The 25,801-nt window shown below is 47.8% G+C and overlaps 1 protein-coding gene across 2 annotated transcripts in view; it reads left to right on the top strand.

Annotated features, from left to right (window-relative positions):
- The window catches only part of LOC138349612 (tripartite motif-containing protein 59-like), a 318,336-nt gene that overhangs the window by 160,024 nt on the left and 132,511 nt on the right, over positions 1-25,801 (top strand). For both annotated transcript variants that reach the window (XM_069321202.1, XM_069325897.1), the window contains exon 2: positions 7,705-7,780. In XM_069321202.1, coding sequence (XP_069177303.1) covers positions 7,775-7,780 — 6 coding nt within the window. In that variant the 5' untranslated portion in view covers positions 7,705-7,774. The remainder of the gene's footprint in view (positions 1-7,704; positions 7,781-25,801) is intronic.

Raw genomic sequence — 25,801 nt, 5'->3', positions numbered from 1 at the left:
CTAACACTGTCGCTTCGTATCGTGCGGCGCTGCCGGAGCCGCTTCAGCTTGCTTTCGGTATCGATGTTACGTCTGCGCCGTTTCGCAAGCTGTCTCGTGCATTGTTTCACCTCCGGCCTGCTCATGCGTCGCCTGAGCCGTCCTGGTCCTTGGACAGAGTGCTCGATTTCCTTTCGTCTCCTCGTTTCGTTGTGGCCCCTTCGGTCCAGGATTGTTTTTCCAAGGCACTTTTCTTGTTGGCTTTGGCCTCTGGGGGTCGGGTAGGGGAGCTTCATGCTCTCCTCCGGCGCAGGGGTTTCTGCTCTTTTGGTCGTGGTGATTGTTTTGTTCGTTTGCAGCCGTCTCCTTCTTTTCTGGCGAAGAATGAGACTGCTGCGTTCCGGAGGGGTCCATGGGTGGTTGATGCTTGGTTGGTCAGGCCGGGGGTGCATCATGTTTTGTGTCCGGTTGTGGTGCTTCGCCGTTATTTGCGCGCCACAGCTTCTGTGTCCGGGGACGCGCTGTGGGTTGATCCGGTTTCCCTTCTTCCCTGTTCGCGGGTTCGGGTCTCTCAGGTTGTCCGCAGGGTTATTAGGTCCAGCCAGCCTGCGGTCTATCCCCGTGCCCATGACGTTCGTAAGTTCGCGGCTCTTGCTGCCGTCTTTGGGAATATGTCTTGGTCTGATATTCGGGCGCGGGGATTTTGGCGGTCGAACAGGGTCCTGGCTGCTCGTTCCCTTGTGAATGTCCCTGGGCCTCGTCGGGCCTGTGTTGCTTTGGGTCGGCGGTTGCAGCCAGTTGTCTCGGCTTCGAGTTGAGCAGTAAGCGACGACCGCCTCCCGGGTAAGTCCCTCTTTTTATTGTCTGTGGGTAGTTAGCTCCGGGGAGCCGATGGGGCTCCCCCAGAAAACCAGCGTTGAATGTAATGAAACGCCATTTTCTGGGTAAGTCCCTGGGGCTCCCCGGCATCCCTCCCTCCCCTCTGGTCGGCTGTTTTTCGCGTTTTTGACATCCAGCCTCAAGAACTGAGGTCTGGGTAGCCGGTGCGGGGGGTCTGGGGCTCCCCCTTTCCCCTCCCAGGGAGGGGGGAGCTGCGCAGACAGCGGCGCGGTGGTGTGTTGCGTCACACTAGTTTGCTTGTTTTCGGTTGGGGAGTTCTATCCACTAGTTCGGTTTTTGGTAGCAATTTTAACCAGAATAGGGGTTTGTTTTGGGGCGCTTACCTTTCTGGGTGCCTGTCCCGGTCGATGGCAGACATAGAATGCTTCCAACCACACGGGGGCTTCTATAGGCCATTGCTCCCCTTGCCTCTCTGAGGGGGCCCGGTTCTGGCCGTGGTCCCCGGTAGGCCTAAGAACTCCATACACAAGACTGATGCCAAAGTCTGACATTAGCATATCAGCCTGGGATAGCTCCGGGGAGCCTCCGGGACTCTCCCAGAAAATAGCGTTTCATTACATTCAACGCTGGTTTTTTGCCAGACTTCCCCACCCTATAGAGGGCAATATATGCCACTTACGATTTTTTTATTATTTTTCCCGTGATCAGAGAACACAAATTAACAGGTTTAGAAGAAAAAACATATATATTTTTTTTGTGGTATGCGCCTGTGGGTGACAAATGCTAAATAGCCCGGAGCCACACAATGGTTAAGCTGTGCATGGCATACATAACCGACAGGACCTGATGGCAAATTTCAATTTCTTGAATTTGCTCTAATACTTTCCAATTTTTTGTGCATACTAGCAAATCCTGCAACTTTGTCTATATGATCACAAACGTAACTTGAAAAATAAGAAAATTAAAAATAATGATAAAATTGAATATTGAAAACCTCAGATTTTAAAATCATTTGTAAAAATATAAACTATCACCAATAGTTCATTTGGTGTTATTATGCTCTCAGAATAGTATATGATCTTCATTTTCATAGATTTAGAATATATGTTTTCAGTTTAGTTTACTGTAAAAAAAATTGTCAATGTGGCATTTGAATTTTGCGCCAAATTTAGAAAAAAATTGATATCTCCAAACGTTTTGGGTTTGTGAAAAATCCATTTTAATAGGATTGTGGAACAGACAGCTGTGCACATTATTTGTAAAAATGGTGAGAATCAGTCAGAAACTGGATTTTTTGAAGCTGACTCAAAGTTGAAACTCTAGTTTTAGAGATAATTGAAGTTGAAATTATCAACAATAAGGTAGTTCTAATTCATTAATTTACTTATATGTTTTAATAAATGTTGTTTGGCATTCGTATTCGAATATGTGAAAGTTTTAGGTCAATATGTGTTGGAATGATGTCAAGAAAAAATACTCCCCCCCCAAAAAAAAAAAAATATATATATAATATAGTGATAATTATAATGATTTAGAGGATAAAAATGTATACTTTATAAAAGTGATAAAGCCCTAATCTGGTCCCTAATCATCAGAACCGCCTAAAGAGATATAGAAAATATAATTTGAAATCTGTGAAAAACTCAGTAAAAAAAAATTCAAGTCCCAAGTTCTGCCAGTCATGACTGATTTATTTGATGATGAATTTCATTCTATCTTGACATAGTTAGGGATGAGTATGTACTCTCCAGGATGTAGAGGTTATAACAAAATCAGATAATAAACAAAGGAGAAAAAAAATACCCCCTCCTCTCAAAGGGGGGGAGGTATTTTGCCTGCCCTGCCTGCCTGCCCTCCAGCTGTCTATGTCTGGTACCTGACAGCTGGGTGGTCAGCGCTTCGGATTCGTAGTCCTGAGGTTCTGTGTTCGATCCCCGGTGGAGGCGGAGACAAATGGGCAAAATGTTTCTTTCACCCTGATGCCCATGTTATCTAGCAGTAAATAGGTACCTGGGAGTTAGACACCTGCTACGGGGTGCTTCCTGGGGGTGTGTAACAAAAAGGAGGCCTGGTCGAGGACCGGGCCGTGGGGACGCTAAGCCCCAAAATCATCTCAAGATAACCCTTCACCCCCCCCCCAAAAAAAAAAAATTGGACATTTGTGAAAGTAACAGATACTAACATTAGGCAATGCATTTTTATGATATATATAACAAAATAGAGCATGATAACATACTCATTATTATTGGTATTATTATGTATTACTCAGCAATGCTATAAAGGCACCAGCTGCATATTCTCTTTGTGGACACTTCTTGCTGCTATTCTTCTTCTTTGTACATTGGACAAGTGCTTGCATCTCTTTATTAGTGCATTATCCCTCAGTTCCAGTTAATAAGAGCTTTTCTCCTTATCAACAAAATGTTCTCCTTTTTAACCAAAAATTGTCTAAAATTCATTTCTGAAAATATTGGGATAAAACTTTCATGACGCTTAAGCCAAGAAGTTGGAGGTTTGTTTAACATTTAATATTAATTTTCACATATAGTAATTCAAATATTTTTTTTGCCCAGCCCCAGCTTTTACAGCCCAGGCTATAGCAGCTTAAGGGTTAATGCTCATGGTTTGTATTACGTAGGCTAGTTAGAGAGGGAGGGGGAGGCAGCTGAGAACCAACCCATATTCCCCTTCCCCCATTCCTGCCCACCCTCCTCACTCCTGCTCACCCTCCTCACTCCTGCCTACCCTCCTTACTCCTGCCCACCCTCCTTACTCCTGGCTACCCTCCTTACTCCTGCCCACCCTCCTTACTCCTGGCTACCCTCCTTACTTCTGCCTACACTCCATACTTCTGCCTACACTCCATACTTCTGCCTACCCTCCTTACTCCTGCCCACCCTCCTTACTCCTGGCTACCCTTCTTACTCCTGCCCACCCTCCTTACTCCTGCCCACCCTCCTTACTCCTGGCTACCCTTCTTACTCCTGGCTACCCTCTTTACTCTTGGCTACCCTCCTTACTTCTGCCTACACTCCATACTTCTGCCCACCCTCCTTACTCCTGCCTACCCCTCCTTAATCCTGCCTACCCTCCTTACTCCTGCCTACTCTCCTTACTCCTGCCCACCCTTATTGCTCCTACCTACCCTCCTTACTCTTGCCCACCCTCCTTGCTCCTACCTACCCTCCTTGCTCCTGCCCACCCTCCTTACTCCTGCCCACCCTCCTTACTCCTGGCCACCCTCCTTACTACTGCCCACCCTCCTTACTCCTGCCCACCCTCTTTACTCCTGCCCACCCTCATTACTCCTGCTTATCCTTCTTAATCCTGCCCACCCTCCTTACTCCAGCCTACCCTCCTTACTCCTGCCCACCCTCATTACTCCTGCTTATCCTTCTTAATCCTGCCCACCCTCCTTACTCCAGCCTACCCTCCTTACTCCTACCCACCCTCCTTACTCCTGCCCTCCCTACTTATTCCTGCCTACCCACCTTACTCCTGCCCTCCATCCTTACTCCTGCTCACCCTCTTTACTCCTGCCCACCCTCCTTACTCCTGCCCACCCTCATTGCTCCTGCCTACCATCCTTACTCCTGCCCACCATCCTTACTCCTGCCCACCCTCCTTACTCCTGCCCACCCTCCTTACTTCTGCCTACCCTCCATACTTCTGCCTACCCTCCTTACTCCTGCCTACCCCTCCTTAATCCTGCCTACCCTCCTTACTCCTGCCCACCCTCTTTACTCCTGCCCACCCTCCTTACTCCTGCCCACCCTCCTTATTCCTGCCCACCCTCTTTACTCCTACCCACCCTCCTTACTCCTGACCTCCATCCTTACTCCTGCCCACTCTCTATACTCCTGCCCACCCTCCTTACTCCTGACCTCCATCCTTACTCCTGCCCACTCTCTATACTCCTGCCCACCCTCCTTACTTTTGCTCACCCTCCTTACTCCTACCCACCCTCCTTACTCCTGCCCACCCTCCTTACTCCTGCCCACCCTCCTTACTCCTGCCCATCCTCCTTATTCCTGCCCACCCTCCTTACTCCTGCCCATCCTCCTTATTCCTGCCCACCCTCCTTACTCCTGCCCACCCTCCTTACTCCTGCCCATCCTCCTTACTCCTGCCCACCCTCCTTACTCCTGCCCATCCTCCTTACTCCTGCCCACCCTCCTTACTCCTGCCCACCCTCCTTACTCCTACCCATCCTCCTTACTCCTGCCCACCCTCCTTACTCCTGCTCACCCTCCTCACTCCTGCCCACCCTCCTTTGTCCTGCCCACCCTCCTTACTCCTGCCCTTCCTACTTATTCCTGCCTACCCACCTTGCTCCTGCCCACCATCCTTACTACTGCCCACCCTCCTTACTACTGCCCACCCTCCTTATTCCTGCCCACCCTCCTTACTCCTGTCCAGCCTTCTTTCTCCTGTCCATCCTCCTTACTCCTGCCCATCCTCCTTACTCCTGCCCACCCATCTTACTCCTGCCCACCCTCCTTACTCCTGCCCACCCTCCTTACTCCTGCCCACCCTCCTTACTCCTGCCCATCCTCCTTACTCCTGCCCATCCTCCTTAATCCTGCCCTCCCTCCTTACTCCTGCCCTCCCTCCTTACTCCTGCCCACCCTCCTTACTCCTGCCCACCCTCCTTACTCCTTCCCACCCTCCTTACTCCTGCCCACCCTCCTTACTCCTGCCCACCCTCCTTACTCCTGCCCTCCCTACTTATTCCTGCCCACCCTCCTTACTCCTGCCCACCCTCCTTACTCCTGCTCACCCTCCTTACTCCTGCCCACCCTCCATACTCCTGCTCATCCTCCTTATTCCTGCCCACCCTCCTTACTCCTGCCCACCCTCCTTACTCCTGCCCACCCTCCTTACTCCTGCTCACCCTCCTTATTCCTGCCCACCCTCCTTATTCCTGCCCACCCTCCTTACTCCTGCCCTCCCTACTTATTCCTGCCCACCCTCCTTACTCCTGCCCACCCTCCTTACTCCTGCTCACCCTCCTTACTCCTGCCCACCCTTCTTAATCCTTCCCTACCCTCCTTACTCCTGCCTGCCATCTTTACTCCTGCCCACCCTCCTTACTTCTACCCACCCTCCTTACTCCTGCCCTCCATCCTTACTCCTGCCCACCCTCTTTACTCCTGCCTACCCTCCTTACTCCTACCCACCCTCCTTACTCCTACCCACCCTCCTTACTCCTGCCCACCCTCCTTACTCCTGCCTACCCTCCTTACTCCTGCTCACCCTCCTTACTCCTACCCACCCTCCTTACTCCTGCCCACCCTCCTTACTCCTGCCCACCCTCCTTACTCCTACCCACCCTCATTACTCCTGCCCACCCTCCTTACTCCTGCCCACCCTCCTTACTCCTGCCCACCCTCCTTACTCCTGCCTACCCTCCTTACTCCTGCTCACCCTCCTTACTCCTACCCACCCTCCTTACTCCTGCCCACCCTCCTTACTCCTACCCACCCTCCTTACTCCTACCCACCCTCCTTACTCCTGCCCACCCTCCTTACTCCTGCCCACCCTCCTTACTCTTGCCCACTCTCCTTATTCTTGCCCACCCTCCTTACTCCTGCCCACACTCCTTACTCCTACCCACCCTCCTTACTCCTGCCCACACTCCTTACTCCTGCCCACCCTCCTTACTCCTGTCCACCCTCCTTACTCCTGCCCACCCTCTTTACTCCTGCCCACCCTCCTTACTCCTACCCACCCTCCTTACTCCTGCCCACCCTCCTTACTCCTGCCCACCCTCCTTACTCCTGCCCATCCTCCTTACTCCTGCCATCCCTCCTTACTCCTGCCCACCCTCCTTACTCCTGCCCACCCTCCTTACTCCTGCCCACCCTCCTTACTCCTGCTCACCCTCATTATTCCTGCCCACCCTCCTTACTCCTGTCCAGCCTCCTTACTCCTGCCCACCCTCCTTACTCCTGCCCACCCTCCTTACTCCTTGTCACCCTCCTTACTCCTGCCCTCCCTACTTATTCCTGCCCACCCTCCTTACTCCTGCCCACCCTCCTTACTCCTGTCCAGCCTCCTTACTCCTGCCCACCCTCCTTACTCCTGCCCACCCTCCTTACTCCTTGTCACCCTCCTTACTCCTGCCCACCCTCCTTACTCCTGCCCACCCTCCTTACTCCTGTCCACCCTCCTTACTCCTGCTCACCCTCCTTACTCCTGCCCACCCTCCTTACTCCTGCCCACCCTCCTTACTCCTGCCCACCCTCCTTACTCCTGCCCATCCTCCTTACTCCTGCCCTCCCTCCTTACTCCTGCCCACTCTCCTTATTCCTGCCCACCCTCCTTACTCCTGTCCAGGCTCCTTACTCCTGTCCAGGCTCCTTACTCCTGCCCACCCTCCTTACTCCTGCCCACCATCTTTACTCCTGCCCACCCTCCTTACTCCTGTCCAGGCTCCTTACTCCTGCCCACCCTCCTTACTCCTGCCCACCATCTTTACTCCTGCCCACCCTCCTTACTCCTGCCTACCCCCCTTACTCTTGCCTACCCCCCCTACTCCTGCCTACCCCCCCTTACTTCTGCCCACCCTCTGTACTCCTGCCCACCCTCCTTACTCTTGCCCACCCTCTTTACTCTTGCCCTCCCTCTTTACTCTTGCCCACCCTCCTTACTACTGTCCACCCTCCTTACTCCTGGCTACTATCCTTACTCCTGCCCACCCTCCTTACTCCTGCCTACCATCCTTACTCCTGCCTACCATCCTTACTCCTTCCCACCCTCCTTACTTTTGCTCAAAGCACAATATTTAAAAGAAAATATTTATTTTTTTAAACATTTACCATGTTTTGGTGGGAAAAATTTAGTCATAGAAACCTTTAATTGTTTTTTATTTTGCCTTAATAGGTAATACCGTACTGATTCCAGTCTCTTCTCGGCTACCAAGGACGATAGCAAACATAACTTCTGCCCGTTAATGATGGTAAGGATAATTTTATTCCTACTGTATTACAAGTGTGTGTGTGTTTATCATGTTGATGTCAATAACCAGTGATGGTGAGTGTATTTATTATGTTGTTATTAAGTAGTGATGGTGAGTGTATTAATCTTGGTGTTGTCATTTACCAGTGATGGCGAGTGTAACAATCATATTGTCATTACCCAGTGATGGTGAGAGTATTAATCATATTGGCATTACCCAGTGATGTTGAGTGTATTAATCTTGGTGTTATTAACCACTTAACTGCGCTCACCGAGTATTCTCAGTCGGTGGGAAACTGCGCCAACCAAAAAAACACCTTTTGATTTTTCGGTGCCAATTCTAAATGTGTACGAGGTTGGTTGTGTACGAAATGGACTTTTAGGCCCTCCAGTGAAAGGCTACTTGGAAAATCTTGGAAAAAATTCCAAGAATGCCCTAGGGCTGCTGGCTGGGTTAGTACTGAATGAGCAACCATGGGTGGCGCAGCGCCTCTGGCTCCCAAACACCTGTCCGACGCGGTGTTGAAAGATAACGCTCTGTTGCTGAAATTCAAACCTTATGGTTTGAAGAACATAAGGGTCATAATATTGGTGAAGCCAGGCGCAATAAGGACCTAACTCAAAGGTCGGATGCAAGTGATACAGCACCTATGAGGACGATACAGCGAGTGTATCCAGTTGTAGCTCTGAGCGTCACCCTTGCAATCCTATGCTATCTCCAATTTATTTAGATGATACATAAATGAATCATTTTCTGCATTCAGTGATGATGCATCTGATACAAGTAGCATAGATGAACAGTGTTAGCGGCTTGCATGGTGGCGTTTTCTGTAGATATTTTCAAGAATACCTGAATCGCTTCCTGACTGATGGACACTCTTTGAGGCAAGCTGAATCTCTTCCTGTGTGGGACCATACACAGCGATCTTTTCAAGACTACCTTACAAATTGATCTTTTCCTATATTCTTTTTAATACTATCTTATGCTTTACAAGCTTATCTTGAGATGATTTCGGAGCTTTTTAGTGTCCCCGCGGCCCGGTCCTCGACCAGGCCTCCACCCCCAGGAAGCAGCCCGTGACAGCTGACTAACACCCAGGTACTTATTTTACTGCTAGGTAACAGGGGCATAGGGTGAAAGAAACTCTGCCCATTGTTTCTCGCCGGCGCCTGGGATCGAACCCAGGACCACAGGATCACAAGTCCAGCATGCTGTCCGCTCGGCTGACCGGCTCCCCTTTGTAGGTTGTATGTAGCTTGGCTACATACAACCTACAAGCACTAAAACCAAGGGTGTACGTGAGTGCGTTATTTGCAAGCACACAGAATGAAGAAAGAGGAAGCGAAAATTTATCTGTACCTGGTGCACTGAGAGTGAAGTCATGCTGTGTACCATGGACTACTTCGTTGATTATTACTCACTTCCGAAGTACTGAGTGTGCAATACAGTGTGTTACTGTGCAAATAGTGTGTGAAACTGTACATATTGTAATTTTAGTGAATTTTTAACAAGTAATATTGCAACAATAAACATTTATTGTGGACACATTACTGACACATGTATCACAGTTCCATGGAGTATTATGAACGTTCTACTGTACAGTATACATATTGTAAAGGACACAAATATGCATCATATACAATAAAAAAACAAATAAAACAGCATTGAAAATACATAAAACAAATAATTGAAAATATATTTGTGGCAACACCCGGTGCTTGAATGGCCTGTGTGACCGTGTCTGGGCGATTCACGCACGGGCGACCAGGCTCTGATGAAGTCACAGCGCATCTTGTCCACGTCCCCACAGCCAAAGTAAGTGGAATTTGGTATTTATTTTTACATAGACATGTTCAAGGAAGGGAATGTATCATTTTACGAAGAAAAAATAATTTTTTTAGAACACTTTATTTCATGCTCAGCGGGAAAATTTCACAATGAACTCGGCGCAGCACGGTGGTTAATCAGTTATGTTGAGTGTATTTACCCCGTGAAATGCATATAGCGCCTAATTTCTCTCAATCAGGGGTGCACATAACATCTTAACCATTACACTGCACCAAACGATAAATGCCATTCACCAATTATTGCGCCAATCGACAAAAGTATTTTTTATTTTTTCATACACGGTCGAAACGTGCTCGCGGTTGGTTGGGTACGAAATGGACTCTTAGGACCTCCTGTGAGAGGCAGCCATCTTGGAAAAAATTCCCAGAATGCCCTAGGGCTGCTGGCTGTGTTAGTACTGAGTGAACAACCATTGGTGGCGCACTAGCCTCTGACTCCCAAATACCTGTCCGATGCGGTGTTGAAAGATCGCTCTCTGTCGGTGAAATTCAGACCTTATTGCTTGAAGAACATAAGGTCATGATATTGATGAAGCTAAGCACAATAAGGACCTAACACAAAGGTCAGATGCAAGTGATGCAGTACCTATTAGGATGATACAGCAAGTGTATCCAGTTGTAGCTGTGAGTGCCAACCTTGCCCACCTATGCCATCTCCAGTTTATATAAATGATACATAGATGAATGGTTTCTGGGTTCAGTGATGATGCATCTAATACAAGTAGCATAGATGAACAGTATTAGTGGCTTCACTGATGGTGTTTTCCATAGATACTTTCAATAATAGCTGAATCTCTTCCAGATTGACTGACACTCTCCGAGGATGAGTGAATATCTTCCATAATGGCTGAATCTCTTCTAGATTGACTGACACTCTGCAAAAATGACTGAATCTCTACCAGTCAGGGACCTTACAAAGGGATCTTTTCAAAACTACCTGACTAATTGATCTTTTCCTATAATCTTTTTCAAGACTACCTTACGCTTTACAAGCTTGGCTACATGCAACCTACAAATACTAAAGCCAAGGTTGTATGTGAGTGTGTTATTTGCAAGAACACAGATTGAAGAACTGGAGGCGAAAATCTATCTGTACCTGGTGCAACGAGAGGGAAGTCGCGCTGTGTACCGTGGACAACTTCGTTGATTATTACTTGCTTCCGAAGTACTGAGTATATAATATAGTGTTTTACTGTGTAAATAGTGTGTGAAACTGTAATTAGTGTGTGAAACTATAATTAGTGTGTGAAACATATTGTAATTTTAGTGAATTTTTAACAAGTAATATTGCGACAATAAACATTTATTGTGGACACATTACTGACACGTGTATCACTGTTCCATGAAACATTATGAACGTTCTATTGCATACATATTGTAAAGAACACAAATATGCATCATATATGATAAAAAACAAAACAAAACTGCATTGGAAATACATAGAACAAATGATTATAAATATATTTGTGGCAACGCGCGGTGCTTGAATGGTCCGCGCAACTGCCTCTGGGAGCTTCACGCACAGGAGACCAACCGTGATGGCATCACAGCGCACCTGGTTCACGTCTCCACAGCCAAAGTAAGTGGAATTTTTTATTTATTTTTACATAGACATGTTCAGGGAAAGGAATTCATCATTTTGCAAACAAATTTTTTTTTGGGGGGAACACTTGATTTCATGTGTTCAGGGGGGAATGTTACAATAAACTCGGCGCGTCACAGTGGTTAACCTTTGTGTTGCTAAGGGCTATTTGGCCTTTGTCACCCCACAAGCGCATAACAAAAAAAAAATCTTTTTTTATTCTTAACCTGGTAATTTGTGTTCCCTGATCATGGGAAAAATAGTAAAAAATCGTAAGTGGCATATTTTGGCTGCAATAGGTCGGGGAAGTCTGGCAAAAAAGAAGCGCTGACTCGGCAAGCGTCAGGGAAGTTCTGCTTCGCCCCAGCTGTCTGGTGGGGGTTGCCACAAAGATATAATTACCTAATTATTTCGTTGTCTTTGATTTATTTTTTCGTCTTTTTTTATGTAATATTATTCAATAATATGTAGTGTGATATATTTATATAATACAGTAAAATCATCGCTGTACTCAAAATTATGGTGTGCATAATATTGATTCAATTACTGTATTATGTTCATAAAACAGTGAATAAATACTTTGTCGGTTATTACACTATATACACAGGTTATGTATACGTATCTACATTTGTGTTCCCCATAGTGAACCACTTACCCTTAAACTGCGCATGGCGTATATATATGCCATGAGTAACATGTCCCACTGTGTGCATGACGTATATATGTATGCCATAGGGTGCCAGACACGATTCAAATGGCTCGCAGCTTCACAGGGTTCACATTAGCTTCCTCAGGGCTCTTGTAAACAGACGCCATTTAAAAAAAAAATCGTGGGCAATATTCTCAGGTGTGAGAGCCACAGTACTGTTGGAGCAACCAAGGCTGGCGCACGCAGCATAAGTGAACAGAATTGCTGTTCAGCTTGTGACTACAGCATCGCCAAAAATTTTCAAAATTAATATATAACTGCTATTATTTAGCAATGACAATATTACAGATGACCCCTGACTGTGATAAAAATGACCAAGATTGTGATAATAGCAGGATTGTTGTAATAATTAGCGCTGAGGCAGGAGGGATGGAGGGAGATTGCATCATTTACTGACGGTGTGGCCACCTGTTAATGTCTGCAGTCACCATACCAGCTCAGTGGTTCTCTATGGTGAACACAAATGTAGATACTTCAGTGCGTGTGACCTTGAATGAGTGAGGGAGCTGCCAGCTGACTGTGTGTAGCGACATCTCTTAGTGCCTGAACTAACTATATCAGCTTAGTTGTAAAGTTGTGGGGAACAAAACATATACATACAGGGGATATCTTGAGGTTATCTTGAGATGATTTCGGGGCTTTTTAGTGTCCCCGCGGCCCGGTCCTCGACCAGGCCTCCACCCCCAGGAAGCAGCCCGTGACAGCTGACTAACACCCAGGTACCTATTTTACTGCTAGGTAACAGGGGCATAGGGTGAAACTCTGCCCATTGTTTCTCACCGGCGCCTGGGATCGAACCCAGGACCACAGGATCACAAGTCCAGCGTGCTGTCCGCTCGGTCGACCGGCTCCCTCGGGGTACCTTGGTTTAAGAGTTTAATCCGTTTCTGGAGACAGCTATTATTCCGAAAACTCGTAAACCGAAGCTAATTTCCCCATAAGAAATAACGGGAAATGAATTAATTCGTTCCTGACTACCCAAAAACCTCACTTCAAACTAAATTTTATACCTAATTCATCTAAATAAACCTACAAAACTATGTTCAAGTTATTACTTACCCTTGCTGATGAATGCTGTAGGCGTATGGAAGATGGTGAGGAAGGGGAAGGAGGAGTGGTGATACTGTTTGGAAGGGGGTGTCCCCCTTCCATTATAACATCAAGCAGTGAGGACCTCTCTGGGGTGCATTCTCTGGCATGTTTTGCCTGCATACCACTAGGTCATGGTTGTGGCTCACTGCTCGATTTTCTCACAACAAATCTGTCCATGGAAGATTGTTTTTCTCTTCTTCGCAAGATGTCTCTGTAGTGAGGGCATCACATTGTCATTGAAAAGATTAATGCAATGCCTTACTACAGCTTTCCCTGGGTGAGTCTTTTCAATAAAAGTTTGCATTTCTTCCTTCATCTGACACCACTTCTTAATGGTTGCAAAAGAGACATTCTGTACTGCTTCATCCTCCTCCACTAGAGAAACATCCTCAGCTGGGTCTTCTTGCTGTTCCTTTTGAAAGGCTTGGAGTTCTTCGGTAGTCAGTTCTTCGTTGTGTTCTTTCACCAACTCCTCCACATTATCACCATCTAATTCCAAGCCCATTTGCCGGCCCAGAGTAACAATTTCCTCAACAATAGGCACATCATTTACAGGCTCAAACCCCTCAAAGTCTAGTTCTGTCACATTTAGACCACAATTTTCTCCAACCAGAGGTCAGGGTTCTTTGAGTCACTTCTTGCCAGGCCTTGTCAACAAGTTTTAACCCTTCCACTGCTCAGGGGTCCTGAGGACATTTACATCCCTGTGCACAAGAAAAAAGAAAATTCAAATTTTTTGTCGTCTTCTAAACATGTTAATTTCTGTCCCCTGAGCACGGGAAAAATAATAAAAAAATTCTAATGTACATACCAATGACACAATTGAGCCGACAAGCTGGCTGATGACGTCACAGAACGTGAGCGCTCAAGGGTGCTGCATCAGGCAGCCGTCACTCACGGCTGCTCAGGCGGCCCGAGTTGCCGCGAATTTTTTTTTCGCGGAATTATTTACAGAATTCTTGGGACATTTTACACAAATTTTTTCGCTAGTATTGTTCCAATTATTACAACTAGACGTTGTATTATAACAAAACTGGTATAAACTCACTAGGTGCTCACATATTAGTGTCACAAGTATGCCTACCAAAATGGTATAGTTTACAGGAAATATTCAATGTATTTTTTTTTTTCCAATATGAACACTAAAATTAAACTTGATATGTACATTTATTTACAAAAGAATTACACATTTAGTAGTCCTGGAGACTGTGATACTGTGCCAAACAGTCGATATGGCACAGAGGGACTGCACAGGCTTCGCACCATGTTAACACCAATTTACGTTTCTGAGGCCTCAATTTGGTACTAAAACACACAACACACCGACGCTGGCCTGCTGCACGAGATCAAGTTGGTGGTAATTTCTTTATTTGGTGTATCAGAAAGGCCTCCCTGTAAGCGAGCCTGGGTGCAGGAGCTCAATATTCAATATTGGGTCTTGAATGGGTCTTTGTATGCCAGGGGTGTCCTTGCCAAATTTACCTAGTAACTGTTTCACAACTTGAAAATTAAACGAACGGAAATATGGTTTTCTACCTGTTTTCACAAGAAACATGTTGTAACTGTTCAGCATTGTTACGTCAATAAGGTGGAAAATCATTTTCTTCGTCCACTTCACTGTTTTCCGTACACACTACAGCACCCACCATTATGTCACATTTATCAACTAAACGCATGTTGATGTTGTAGTCCATCACACAATCTGGCTTATATATTATTTGTTTTGTTGTTCTGTTCATCTTGCCACTGTCCACCATTGTACAAGGGTGAATAGTGGTCAACATATTCACTTCACGTCTGTCTTTCCACCGCACTGAAAGCATTGCACCACTTTTTCTTACCTCGCAATCCAACCCGTCCTCTTAGAAATAACGTCACTTTTGGCTCGTATGCGCGCTATGGCCAAATTTGGACGTAATTTGAAATGAAATCGACTCACAAAAGTGACGTTCTGTTCCGTTTTCTGTTTTAAGTCGTCCGGCGTACGCGCAGAGGTTATGAGAGGACACTTTAAATTAACGTTTTTCATAACGTTTGAAACTTTATGAGAATTTTCTGCCCACCTAACCTATCAAAGGACCCTTAACCCTCAAACCGCTAGGGGCCCAAATGGAATTCACACCCACAGGCGCAACAAAAAAAAAAATCCAAAAAATTCTTTCGTCTTATAGAAGTGTTCATTTTTGTTCCCTGATCATGGAAAAAATAACAAAAAAATCGTAGGTGGCATATTTTAGCCGCAATAGGGTAGGGAAGTGTGGCAAAAAAGGGGCGTTGGCAGAGCCTTCGCCAGACGAGGTCTACTCCGCCCGAGCTGTCAGACGGCAGTTGCCACAAATATATTATTACCTAATTATTTCAATGTCTCTGATTGATTTTTTCTTAGTTTTTTTGCAGTAATATTATTCCATACAGTGAATTGTGGTATATTTATATTATAAAATGTGTGAACCATCGCTGTACTCAAAATTATGGTGTGCATATTAGTGATTCAATTATTATGTTCATAAAACAATAAACAAATAGTTTTGCTGTTGTTACACTATATACACAGGTTATATATAAGTATTTGCATGTTTTGTACACCATAACGAACTACTAAGTTGGTCTTGTGAGTCAAAAAGCAATGAGGAGTGACCGCCAAACACCAGCGAGCCACTCACTGCCACTCCCTCCCTCAACACCACCTCACTCACCCTCATTCCCACAATACACCATTGCTGAGTGCCACTATGAGAATTTCAAAAAACAGTTCCCAAAGCTTGAAAACTACAATGGTAAAGCCACTGCCTATGCTTCAAAGGTAGCCTTGCCAGAGATTTGAACTTTCACTGCAGAGATTAAGTCAAAGAGTGCAATGCTCATTACTACATAACATGTTGTTAGGAATGCAAAGGAGTCTCTACTCAGTTACAAGACTTCAACCAAATTGGGGCTACTTCAGCTTTCTAATGCTGTTGCAGTAGAATCTGCAAACAATGTTGATGCTATTGTTGCTGAATTTTCTGATCGATTTGAATCCATAGGTTGATAAACTGATAGCAAAGTACATCTGCACATCAACCCAGATGTAATTCCAGTTGCCCAACCACATCGCCGACAGCCATTCCATACTCGCAAGAAAGTCAATGCCGAACTGGATAGGCTGATGGAACTAGATATCATTGAACCAGTAACAGGCCCAACACCGTGGGTAAGTCCAATTGTCACTCCACCAAAGCCGAAGAATCCAGATGAGATACGCATCTGTGTGGACATGCGTGTTTCCAACAAGGCAATAATGCATGAACGCCATCCTACACCCACTGTAGATGATATGATCTACCGCTTGAATGGTGCAACTGTATTCAGCAAGTTAGATTTAAACAAGGGCTATCATCAGCTTGAACTTGATGACGAGTCGCTTCATCACAACGTTTACGACACATCGAGGTTTGTATAGGTACAAGCGCCTGAGTTTTGGTATTAACATTGCTGCTGAGGTATTTCAGCACATCATCAGCCAGGTATTGCAAGATATACCTAATGCTGACAACATGTCTGATGACATCATTGTTTATGGCCGCACCCAAGCTGAACATGACAAAGCTCTTCATGCAACATTGCAACGCTTACGAGAAAAGAATCTGACGCTAAGCCGAGCAAAGTGTGAGTTCAATCAGCATAAAATTGAATTCTTTGGACATGTACTTAGTGACAAAGGTCTGTCTCCAGATCCTAAGAAAGTTGCAGATATCAAGAATGCTGCACCTCCTTCAACATCCACTGAAGTACATAGTTTTCTGGGAATGGCAAACTACTGTTCTCGCTTCATTCCAGATTTTGCTACCATTACGAAGCCTCTTCGTGAGCTCCTGAAGAAAAATGCATCATGGTACTGGAGTGATATAGAGCAAAATGCATTTGATGCTGTGAAAGATGCACTAGTAGAGAATGCGACTGCTGCGTATTTTGATCCATCAATGGACACTGAGTTAACAGTAGATGCTAGTCCTGTTGGATTAGGTGCCGTTTTAGCCCAACACAAACCTGGTCAACCAGATTCCAAAGTAGTAATTTCCTATGCCAGCCGTTCTCTCACAGATGTTGAGCAACGATACAATCAGACAGAGAAGGAAGCTCTTGCTCTTGTAAGGGGCTGTGAACACTTCAATGTGTATCTGCTTGGTGCACCCTTCACCATGATAGTCACTGACCACAAACCTTTGGAGAACATCTTCAATAATCCAAAGTCCAAACTACCAGCTCGCATTGAGAGATGGGCTCTTCGTCTGCAACCATACAACTTTACGGTGAAATACAAGCCGGGTGCAGGCAATCCCGCTGATTACATCAATCGACATCCTGCCAACAGTTTCACCATCACCAAGCATCAGCAAGTTGCCGAGGAATATGTACACTCTGTAACCTGTGATGCAGTCCCTGTTGCTCTCACTCTTGATGAAATCCGTACTGCAACCCTAGAGGACCCAACTCTGCAAGCAACAGTGGATGCATTGACTACGAAAAAGTTTCCACGCATCCCACCCTCAGGAGTTAACCAAGATGCATTCAAAGCACTTGAACGTATCCAGACAGAATTAAGTGTTACGCAACAACGCGACACTGTGCTGCGAGGTACTCGTATCGTCATTCCAGCCGTTCTCCAGCAACGTGCTCTGAAGCTTGCACATCAAGGACATCAAGGTCTTGTTAGGACCAAACAGCTGCTACGAGAAAAGGTGTGGTTTCCTGGCATTGATCGTCAAGCAAAGGACATGCATGATGCCTGTGTCCCTTGCCAAGCTGCAGTGGATACTTCAAGACCAACACCTCTACAACCTTCACCACTACCTGCTGCACCATGGACGGAAGTATCGATGGACTTCTGCGGACCACTACCAACTAGAGAGTACTTGATGGTAGTCATTGATGATCACTCACGTTATCCAGAAGTAGAAATCATCACTTCTACATCTGCAAAGGCTGGCCAAGGGCAAAATGAAAATTGCTCATGATCAACGTGCAAAGGAACAATTCATAAAGGTTGGAAATACTGTTCTCGTTAAAACGAAAAAAGAGGGAAAGCTAGATATGCCATATGATACAAAACCATATAAAGTGATTAGTGAAAGGAACTATGGAATCAGCGAGTAGTAGAGATCATAGTATAACACGTAATATGGCTTATTACAAAGTGATTCCAACTAGTGTAGAAATTGATGAAGTGCAAAGTCGTACAAAGGAAAAAGAAAAAATGAGCTATAACCCGACAAACTATTCATCAAGGGATATTCTTGTATTTAAGGACTCTCGTCCTAAATGTCATGTTAAACGCCCTACACGATTTGATGATTAATTGTGTTCCTATGTAATGAAAAGTATATACTTATTATGCTAAACTAAATTTAATATTGTTTGAATAATGCAGATCTCTCATTCAATATTTTGTAACTTTGTATTACAGTTTCTTTCATGTTTAACGTTGCATATGTATTGCTAACATTGAAATCCTGTGTGGTAAAGATTAAGTTGTTTAAATTCTTTGTGTGCTTAATTAATGTTAAATATATGCAACATCTTTGGATATGTTAAAAACTTACTTTGTGTCAATAACTTTGCTTTGTGATACAAGCATGGTAGTGTTACGGCCCTATTGGGTCGCAACTGGGTTCTTCTCTGATGTTATTAGAGTTTGGGTATCCGGCCCCAAGCTAGTAGTGGCTTTCAAGGGGTGCGTTCTGTAACGCAAGTAAAATTAAAGGGGAAGGGATACTAATGCACTAATTTAAATATATTATTTCAAAACCACCATAAATAAATAACAATCAGTCACACGGGGTTATAAATACACTCTAATGTACAGAATTGTCTTCCTCTGAAGACATAGGATGCTCCACGGTGCTCACGATGAGTAGCCCTGGTTCTCTTCTTTGGCCCACAAAGAATCCTCTGATTCTCTCGGCGAATCTACCCTGGCCACAGGCCAGCCAAATCACAGTCCCACTGGGTGCACCGTCGTGGAGGCCTTCAACCACAATCCAGCCTGTAGCTGGCAGGTTCCGATCAGCTCCGCTGTGTAGGCCACTCTACGACCGATACTAGGGTTGCGAGCCCTAGGCAGGAGCCTCGTGTGATCCTGCAGATCACTCTCCTCTCTATAGCACCACAGTGGCTAGTCTCTTCCACCAGCCAACCCCCGGGTACGACGATTCCTCGACTCTGCCACGTCACAGGCAGGCTAACACTCTCAGCAGTGTTCGTCCGGGGGCAACTCACAGCTTCTTCAGCAAACACGTGGCGAGACTTTGGCTGCCTTGGGTAGACTGCCCCATCGTCGAATACAGCAGCCCCAGGTCGACTCTGTAATCAGACATGTCATTAGTACTGGTTACACTCTAGGGCACCTCACTCACAGGCTTAGACACAAACGTCCACCTATCCACTCCATAGATGGCGTTGCTGTCTAAGCGCCACCTCACCAGAGGCCAGCAGCGGCTATGTCATGAGCTGATTAAGACGGGAAACCAGCCCCTGTGGCCGGTATATCCCGCCCTCGCTAGATGGCGTCGTCCATTTGGACGGGGTTTCGGAAGCTGACTCACAGATGGCGTGGTCGTCACAGCTCCGTGCTACGACGCTGGGCTCGGGTCCGTAACAGGTAGACATCCTGTATTCATTCTTTTTAAAGAAAAGGAGGGATGTCATGTTCATAGAAAACGGTACCATCCGTTTGTTTGTGCTGCGGCTCGGACGCCAGCAGAAGAGTGGTAAACAAGAAAGCATACAGAACGCCCACCAGCTAGGAAGCTGCTAGTCATGTATCAGTTTAAGTATTAAAGTCAGTAACCAAGCAATGGCTTTATATCAACCCTACAATCAAGACTTCCTCAGCAACACACAACACCACTGTCCACACAAGTGAACGACTGAGTTTCAATGATTTTCGTTCACCGATTTGTGGCACACGTATCTTTGTAAATTAATTTAAAGGCTGAAGCGTGAATAGCTAGCTAATGTGTTAAAGTCTTCTTATATACATTTTCTGTGATGAAACAAGACGAATGAGGGTGGACAGATAAGGGAATATTATACAGCAAACCTCACTTTACAGTGAGGTTTCACTCACTTTTGTCTGTGTTGTCGTAGTTCAGTGACCCATGATTTTGAACATTTCACATTAATCATTTTTAAAACTGGTGTTTTAAAACTCTTTATTATCCTAATTAAACTAAACTAAATAAAACCAAAAAATACTGTAATATGATAAATATCTGCTATTTGAGAAATTATTCACGTTATTGGTGGCACAACTCCAGCACGAGTGGACGGGTCTAATCCCTGTCCACACAACACCATGCTTGTTTTGCTCGATTTCGTTGCAACAGTTCAGTGATCTACGGCTTCGAAATAATAAAATAATTAAATCAGTTCCAAAGTAAGTATTTTTTTATAACTCTTATTACCGTAATAATGTTGCTAAACTGAACATGTAACCCAAAAATATATAATTTGATGTAAATCGAATATTTGAGAGAAATTTATGTTACTGGAAATCGAACACAACACCAGGCGTGTTTTGTTCGATTTCATCGCCACAGTTCAGTGACCTACGGCTTCGAAATAATAAAATTAATAAATCAGTTCCAAAATACAGTGCTTCCTCAGTCTAATGAACCACACTCTATCGAAATCACGGAAGAGCCGAACAAATTGAATTCGGTACCAAATGTTCGATTAAATGAGGAATGTTCATCCAAGCGGTCACCGAGGCCCAGCATCGGAGCTGGCTGTCATCAACTATGTTTCGCCAGAGTGTAAACAGTTATATAGTGTTTTATTGTCCTTACCCATTTTTTCTAGGGAGAAATGGTGATAAAAATGGTGATAAAATGGTGTCAGGGGGGGGGGGGGCATTGGTGAGAGTTGTTGTTGTGAGGAGGCAAGTGGTGTCAGTGGTTAGGGTTTTTTGTTAGGGGGCAGGTGGTTTAAGTTATGTATTCTCATGGGAGGCAGGTTGTTGGCCAGGCAGCTGACAACCAGCTGAAATGGTGATAAAATGGTGTCAGGAGGGGGCATTGGTAAGAGAGTTGTTGTCAGGAGGCAAGTGGTGTCAGTAGAGGCTAGTTGTTAGTGGTAGAAGTTGTCAAGGGAAGCTGGAGTAATAGTGGTGTCAGTAGTGGCTGGTTGTCAGTGGTAGAAGTTGTCAAGGGAAGCTGGAGTAATAGTGGTGTCAGTAGAGGCTGGTTGTCAGTAGTAGAAGTTGTCAAAGGAAGCTGGAGTAATCGTGGTGTCAGTAGATGCTGTAGAGGCAACACGTGACTGGCGCCTCCATGCTCCCCTTCCAGCTCCCCCCCCCCCCCTCCCTGCACCTGAACACCAGAGACCAGCCACTAACACTCCTCTCCTCTCGTCGTCAGATGCCACGAGTCAATTTAATGATAATTATCGCTTTATCTTCACTGAAAATAGCCTTTTTATTAGAAAAATGTCATATTGGAGCAATAATAATGGTGAAAATTGTGATATATACAGTACATATTTTAAGCAGTTTCAGCACATTTCCTTTCCACAAAATTTTTAATACAATTGGGGTGTAGATAACATCGCTCCTTGAGCCATTGGGAAGGGGGGGGGTTTCCTGGATCCCTCCCTCCCCTCCTCTAACAGCCTACAATCTGTATTTTATTACGTTAGGTATTAATACAGTACTGTACAGTGTGTCCTCACTTGAACGAACTAATGGGGCGAAGCCGATTCGTTCCAGTGCGGAATTCGTTCCATCCGTCCGGCCCCAACAACCTTCTTATTTTTTTTTTTAAACATATGCCAGGACACATTAGTTTGTTTCTTTGTTGTGTGGTGCTTCATTACAATATCTTTCATGCTCTTTTGGTGTCAATAATCTTGAGGTTATCTTGAGATGATTTCGGGGCTTTAGTGTCCCCGCGGCCCGGTCCTCGACCAGGCCTCCACCCCCAGGAAGCAGCCCGTGACAGCTGACTAACTCCCAGGTACCTATTTACTGCTAGGTAACAGGGGCATTCAGGGTGAAAGAAACTTTGCCCATTTGTTTCTGCCTCGTACGGGAATCGAACCCGCGCCACAGAATTACGAGTCCTGCGCGCTATCCACCAGGCTACAAGGCCCCCTCGTAATAATCTGAGATGCAAGAATCACCATCCCCCACCCCACTCACACCATCCTCCACACCACCCATACCATCCCCACACCACCCATACCATCCCCCACACCACCCACACCATCCCCCACACCACCCACACCACCACCCACACCATCCCCCACACCACCCACACCATCCCCCACACCACCCACACCATCCCCCCCACCACCCACACCATCCCCCACACCACCCACACCATCCTCCACACCACCCACACCATCCTCCACACCGCCCACACCATCCTCCACACCACCCACACCATCCTCCACACCACCCACACCATCCTCCACACCACCCATACCATCCCCCACAACCACACCATCCCCCACACCACCCACACCATACCCCACACCACCCCCACACCACCCCCACACCATCCCCCACACCATCCCCCACACCATCCCCCACACCATCCCCCACACCACCCACACCATCCCCCACACCATCCCCCACACCATCCCCCACACCATCCCCCACACCATCCCCCACACCACCCACACCATCCCTCACACCACCACCCACACACCCCACACCACCACCCACACCACCACCCACACCACCACCCACACCATCCCCCACAAACCCCACACCACCACCCACATCATCCCCCACACACCCCACATCATCCCCCCACACCCAACCACACCACCCCCCACACCCAACCACACCACCCACCCACCACGTACACCATCCCCCACACCATCCCCAACACCATTCGCCCCCACCACCCACCCTCCCCACACCATCCCCCACACACCCCACACCACCACCCACACACCCCACATCATCCCCCACCACCCACATCATCCCCCACCACCCACATCATCCCCCCACACCCAACCACACCACCCACCCACCACCCACACCATCCCCCACACCAACCCACCCACACCACCCAAACCACACCACCCCACCCACACCATCCATGGGGTGTATTGAAGCAGCAGGCTTGGAAGCGTCTCAACTCGCCCAACAAAAAAAAAAAGATGGGTTGACAGGTCTCCCCTCACACCTCCAGGGCCCCCCCCCTCACCCCACCCCCGAGGTACCCGGCCATACACACCACAATGCCAAGTCAGCTGTTGTTTTCTACAGGAAACAATAAAACATGTTAATGATTAATAATGTATATTAATACACGAAAATTAACATATTTTGGCATAAATATTTTACAGCTAAGATTGAGATTTATAATAGAGTATGAATGAGAGGTTTGGCAGCCATGCGTGGTCACCACCCTTCTCTCTCCACTTCCACCTCCCCTGACAACACCTTCCGTCACTGACCCCACCTGCCTCTTTCCACCACCTGCCTCCCCTGACACCGCCTGCCTCCCCTGACCCCACCTGCCTCCCCTGACCCCACCTGCCTCCCCTGACCCCACCTGCCTCCCCTGACCCCACCTGCCTCCCCTAACCCCACCTGCCTCCCCTGACACCACCTGCCTCCCCTGACACCACCTGCCTCCCCTGACACCACCTGCCTCCCCTGACACCACCTGCCTCCCCTGACACCACCTGCCTCCCATGTCACTGCCTGCCTCCTCTGACACCACCTGCCTCCCCTGACCCCACCTGCCTCCCCTGATACCACCTGCCTCCCCTGACCCCACCTGCCTCCCTTGACCCCGCCTGCCTCCCCTGACACCGCCTGCCTCCAGACACCGCCTGCCTCCCCTGACACCGCCTGCCTCCCCTGACACCGCCTGCCTCCCCTGACACCGCCTGCCTCCCCTGACACCGCCTGCCTCCCCTGACACCGCCTGCCTCCCCTGACATCGCCTGCCTCCCCTGACACTGCCTGCCTCCCCTGACCCCACCTGCCTCCCCTGACACCACCTGCCTCCCCTGACCCCACCTGCCTCCCCTGACACCACCTGCCTCCCCTGACACCACCTGCCTCCCCCGACACCACCTGCCTCCCATGTCACTGCCTACCTCCTCTGACACCACCTGCCTCCCCTGACCCCACCTGCCTCCCCTGATACCACCTGCCTCCCCTGATACCACCTGCCTCCCCTGACCCCACCTGCCTCCCCTGACCCCGCCTGCCTCCCCTGACACCGCCTGCCTCCCCTGACACCGCCTGCCTCCCCTGACACCGCCTGCCTCCCCTGACACCGCCTGCCTCCCCTGACACCGCCTGCCTCCCCTGACACCGCCTGCCTCCCCTGACACCGCCTGCCTCCCCTGACATCGCCTGCCTCCCCTGACACCGCCTGCCTCCCCTGACCCCACCTGCCTCCCCTGACCCCACCTGCCTCCCCTGACCCCACCTGCCTCCCCTGACACCACCTGCCTCCCCTGACACCACCTGCCTCCCCCGACACCACCTGCCTCCCATGTCACTGCCTGCCTCCTCTGACACCACCTGCCTCCCCTGATACCACCTGCCTCCCCTGACCCCACCTGCCTCCCTTGACCCCGCCTGCCTCCCCTGACCCCACCTGCCTCCCTTGACCCCGCCTGCCTCCCCTGACACCGCCTGCCTCCCCAGACACCGCCTGCCTCCCCTGACACCGCCTGCCTCCCCTGACACCGCCTGCCTCCCCTGACATCGCCTGCCTCCCCTGACACCGCCTGCCTCCCCTGACCCCACCTGCCTCCCCTGACACCACCTGCCTCCCCTGACACCACCTGCCTCCCCCGACACCACCTGCCTCCCATGTCACTGCCTGCCTCCTCTGACACCACCTGCCTCCCCTGATACCACCTGCCTCCCCTGACCCCACCTGCCTCCCTTGACCCCGCCTGCCTCCCCTGACCCCACCTGCCTCCCTTGACCCCGCCTGCCTCCCCTGACACCGCCTGCCTCCCCTGACACCGCCTGCCTCCCCTGACACCGCCACAAATGATGCCAGCCACCTCACCAAGGCCTAACGTTCACACAACCTGTGCTTGTTTTATTGGCCTCCTCAAAATTTATTCTAAATAGGTATTAGTACAGTATGTAGGCTGTTAGAGGAGGGAGGGAGGGATCCAGGAAACAAACCCCCCCTCCCACCCCCCACCCCTCACCCCCCAATGGCTCAGGGAGCGACCGGCCGGCCACACAATGCCAGCTGTTATCTACACCCCAATTGTATTAGAAATTCTGTGAAAAGGAAATGTGTTCAAACTGTTCAAAATATGTACTGTATATATCACAATTTTCACCGTTATTATTGCTCCAATATGACATTTTTCTAATAAAAAGGCTATTTTCAGTGTAGATAATGCCATAATTATCATTAAATTGACTCTTGGCATCTGACGACGAGAGGAGAGTGAGGTAGTGGGTGGTCTCTGTGGTCAGGTGCAGGAAGGAGGGTGGGGGGCGGGGGAGCATAGAGGCGCCAGTCACGTGTTGCCTCTACTGACACCACTTGCCTCCTGACAACAACTCTCTCGCCAATGCTCCCCTGACACCATTTTATCACCCTTTCAGCTGGTTGTCAGCTGCCTGGCTGACAACCTGCCTCCCATGAGAATACGTAACTTACACCACCTGCCCCCTAACAAAAAACCTTAACTACTGACACCACTTGCCTCCTGGCAACAACTCTCTCACTAATGCCCCCGACACCATTTTATCACCATTTTTATCACCATTTCTCCCTAGAAACAATGGGTAGGGATAATAAAACACT

This window comes from Procambarus clarkii, chromosome 1 (genome assembly GCF_040958095.1).
Source record: "Procambarus clarkii isolate CNS0578487 chromosome 1, FALCON_Pclarkii_2.0, whole genome shotgun sequence".
Classification (NCBI taxonomy): Eukaryota; Metazoa; Arthropoda; class Malacostraca; order Decapoda; family Cambaridae; genus Procambarus; species Procambarus clarkii.
Note: the sequence above shows the minus strand (reverse complement) of the source record. Positions and strands in the feature narration are given on the sequence as shown.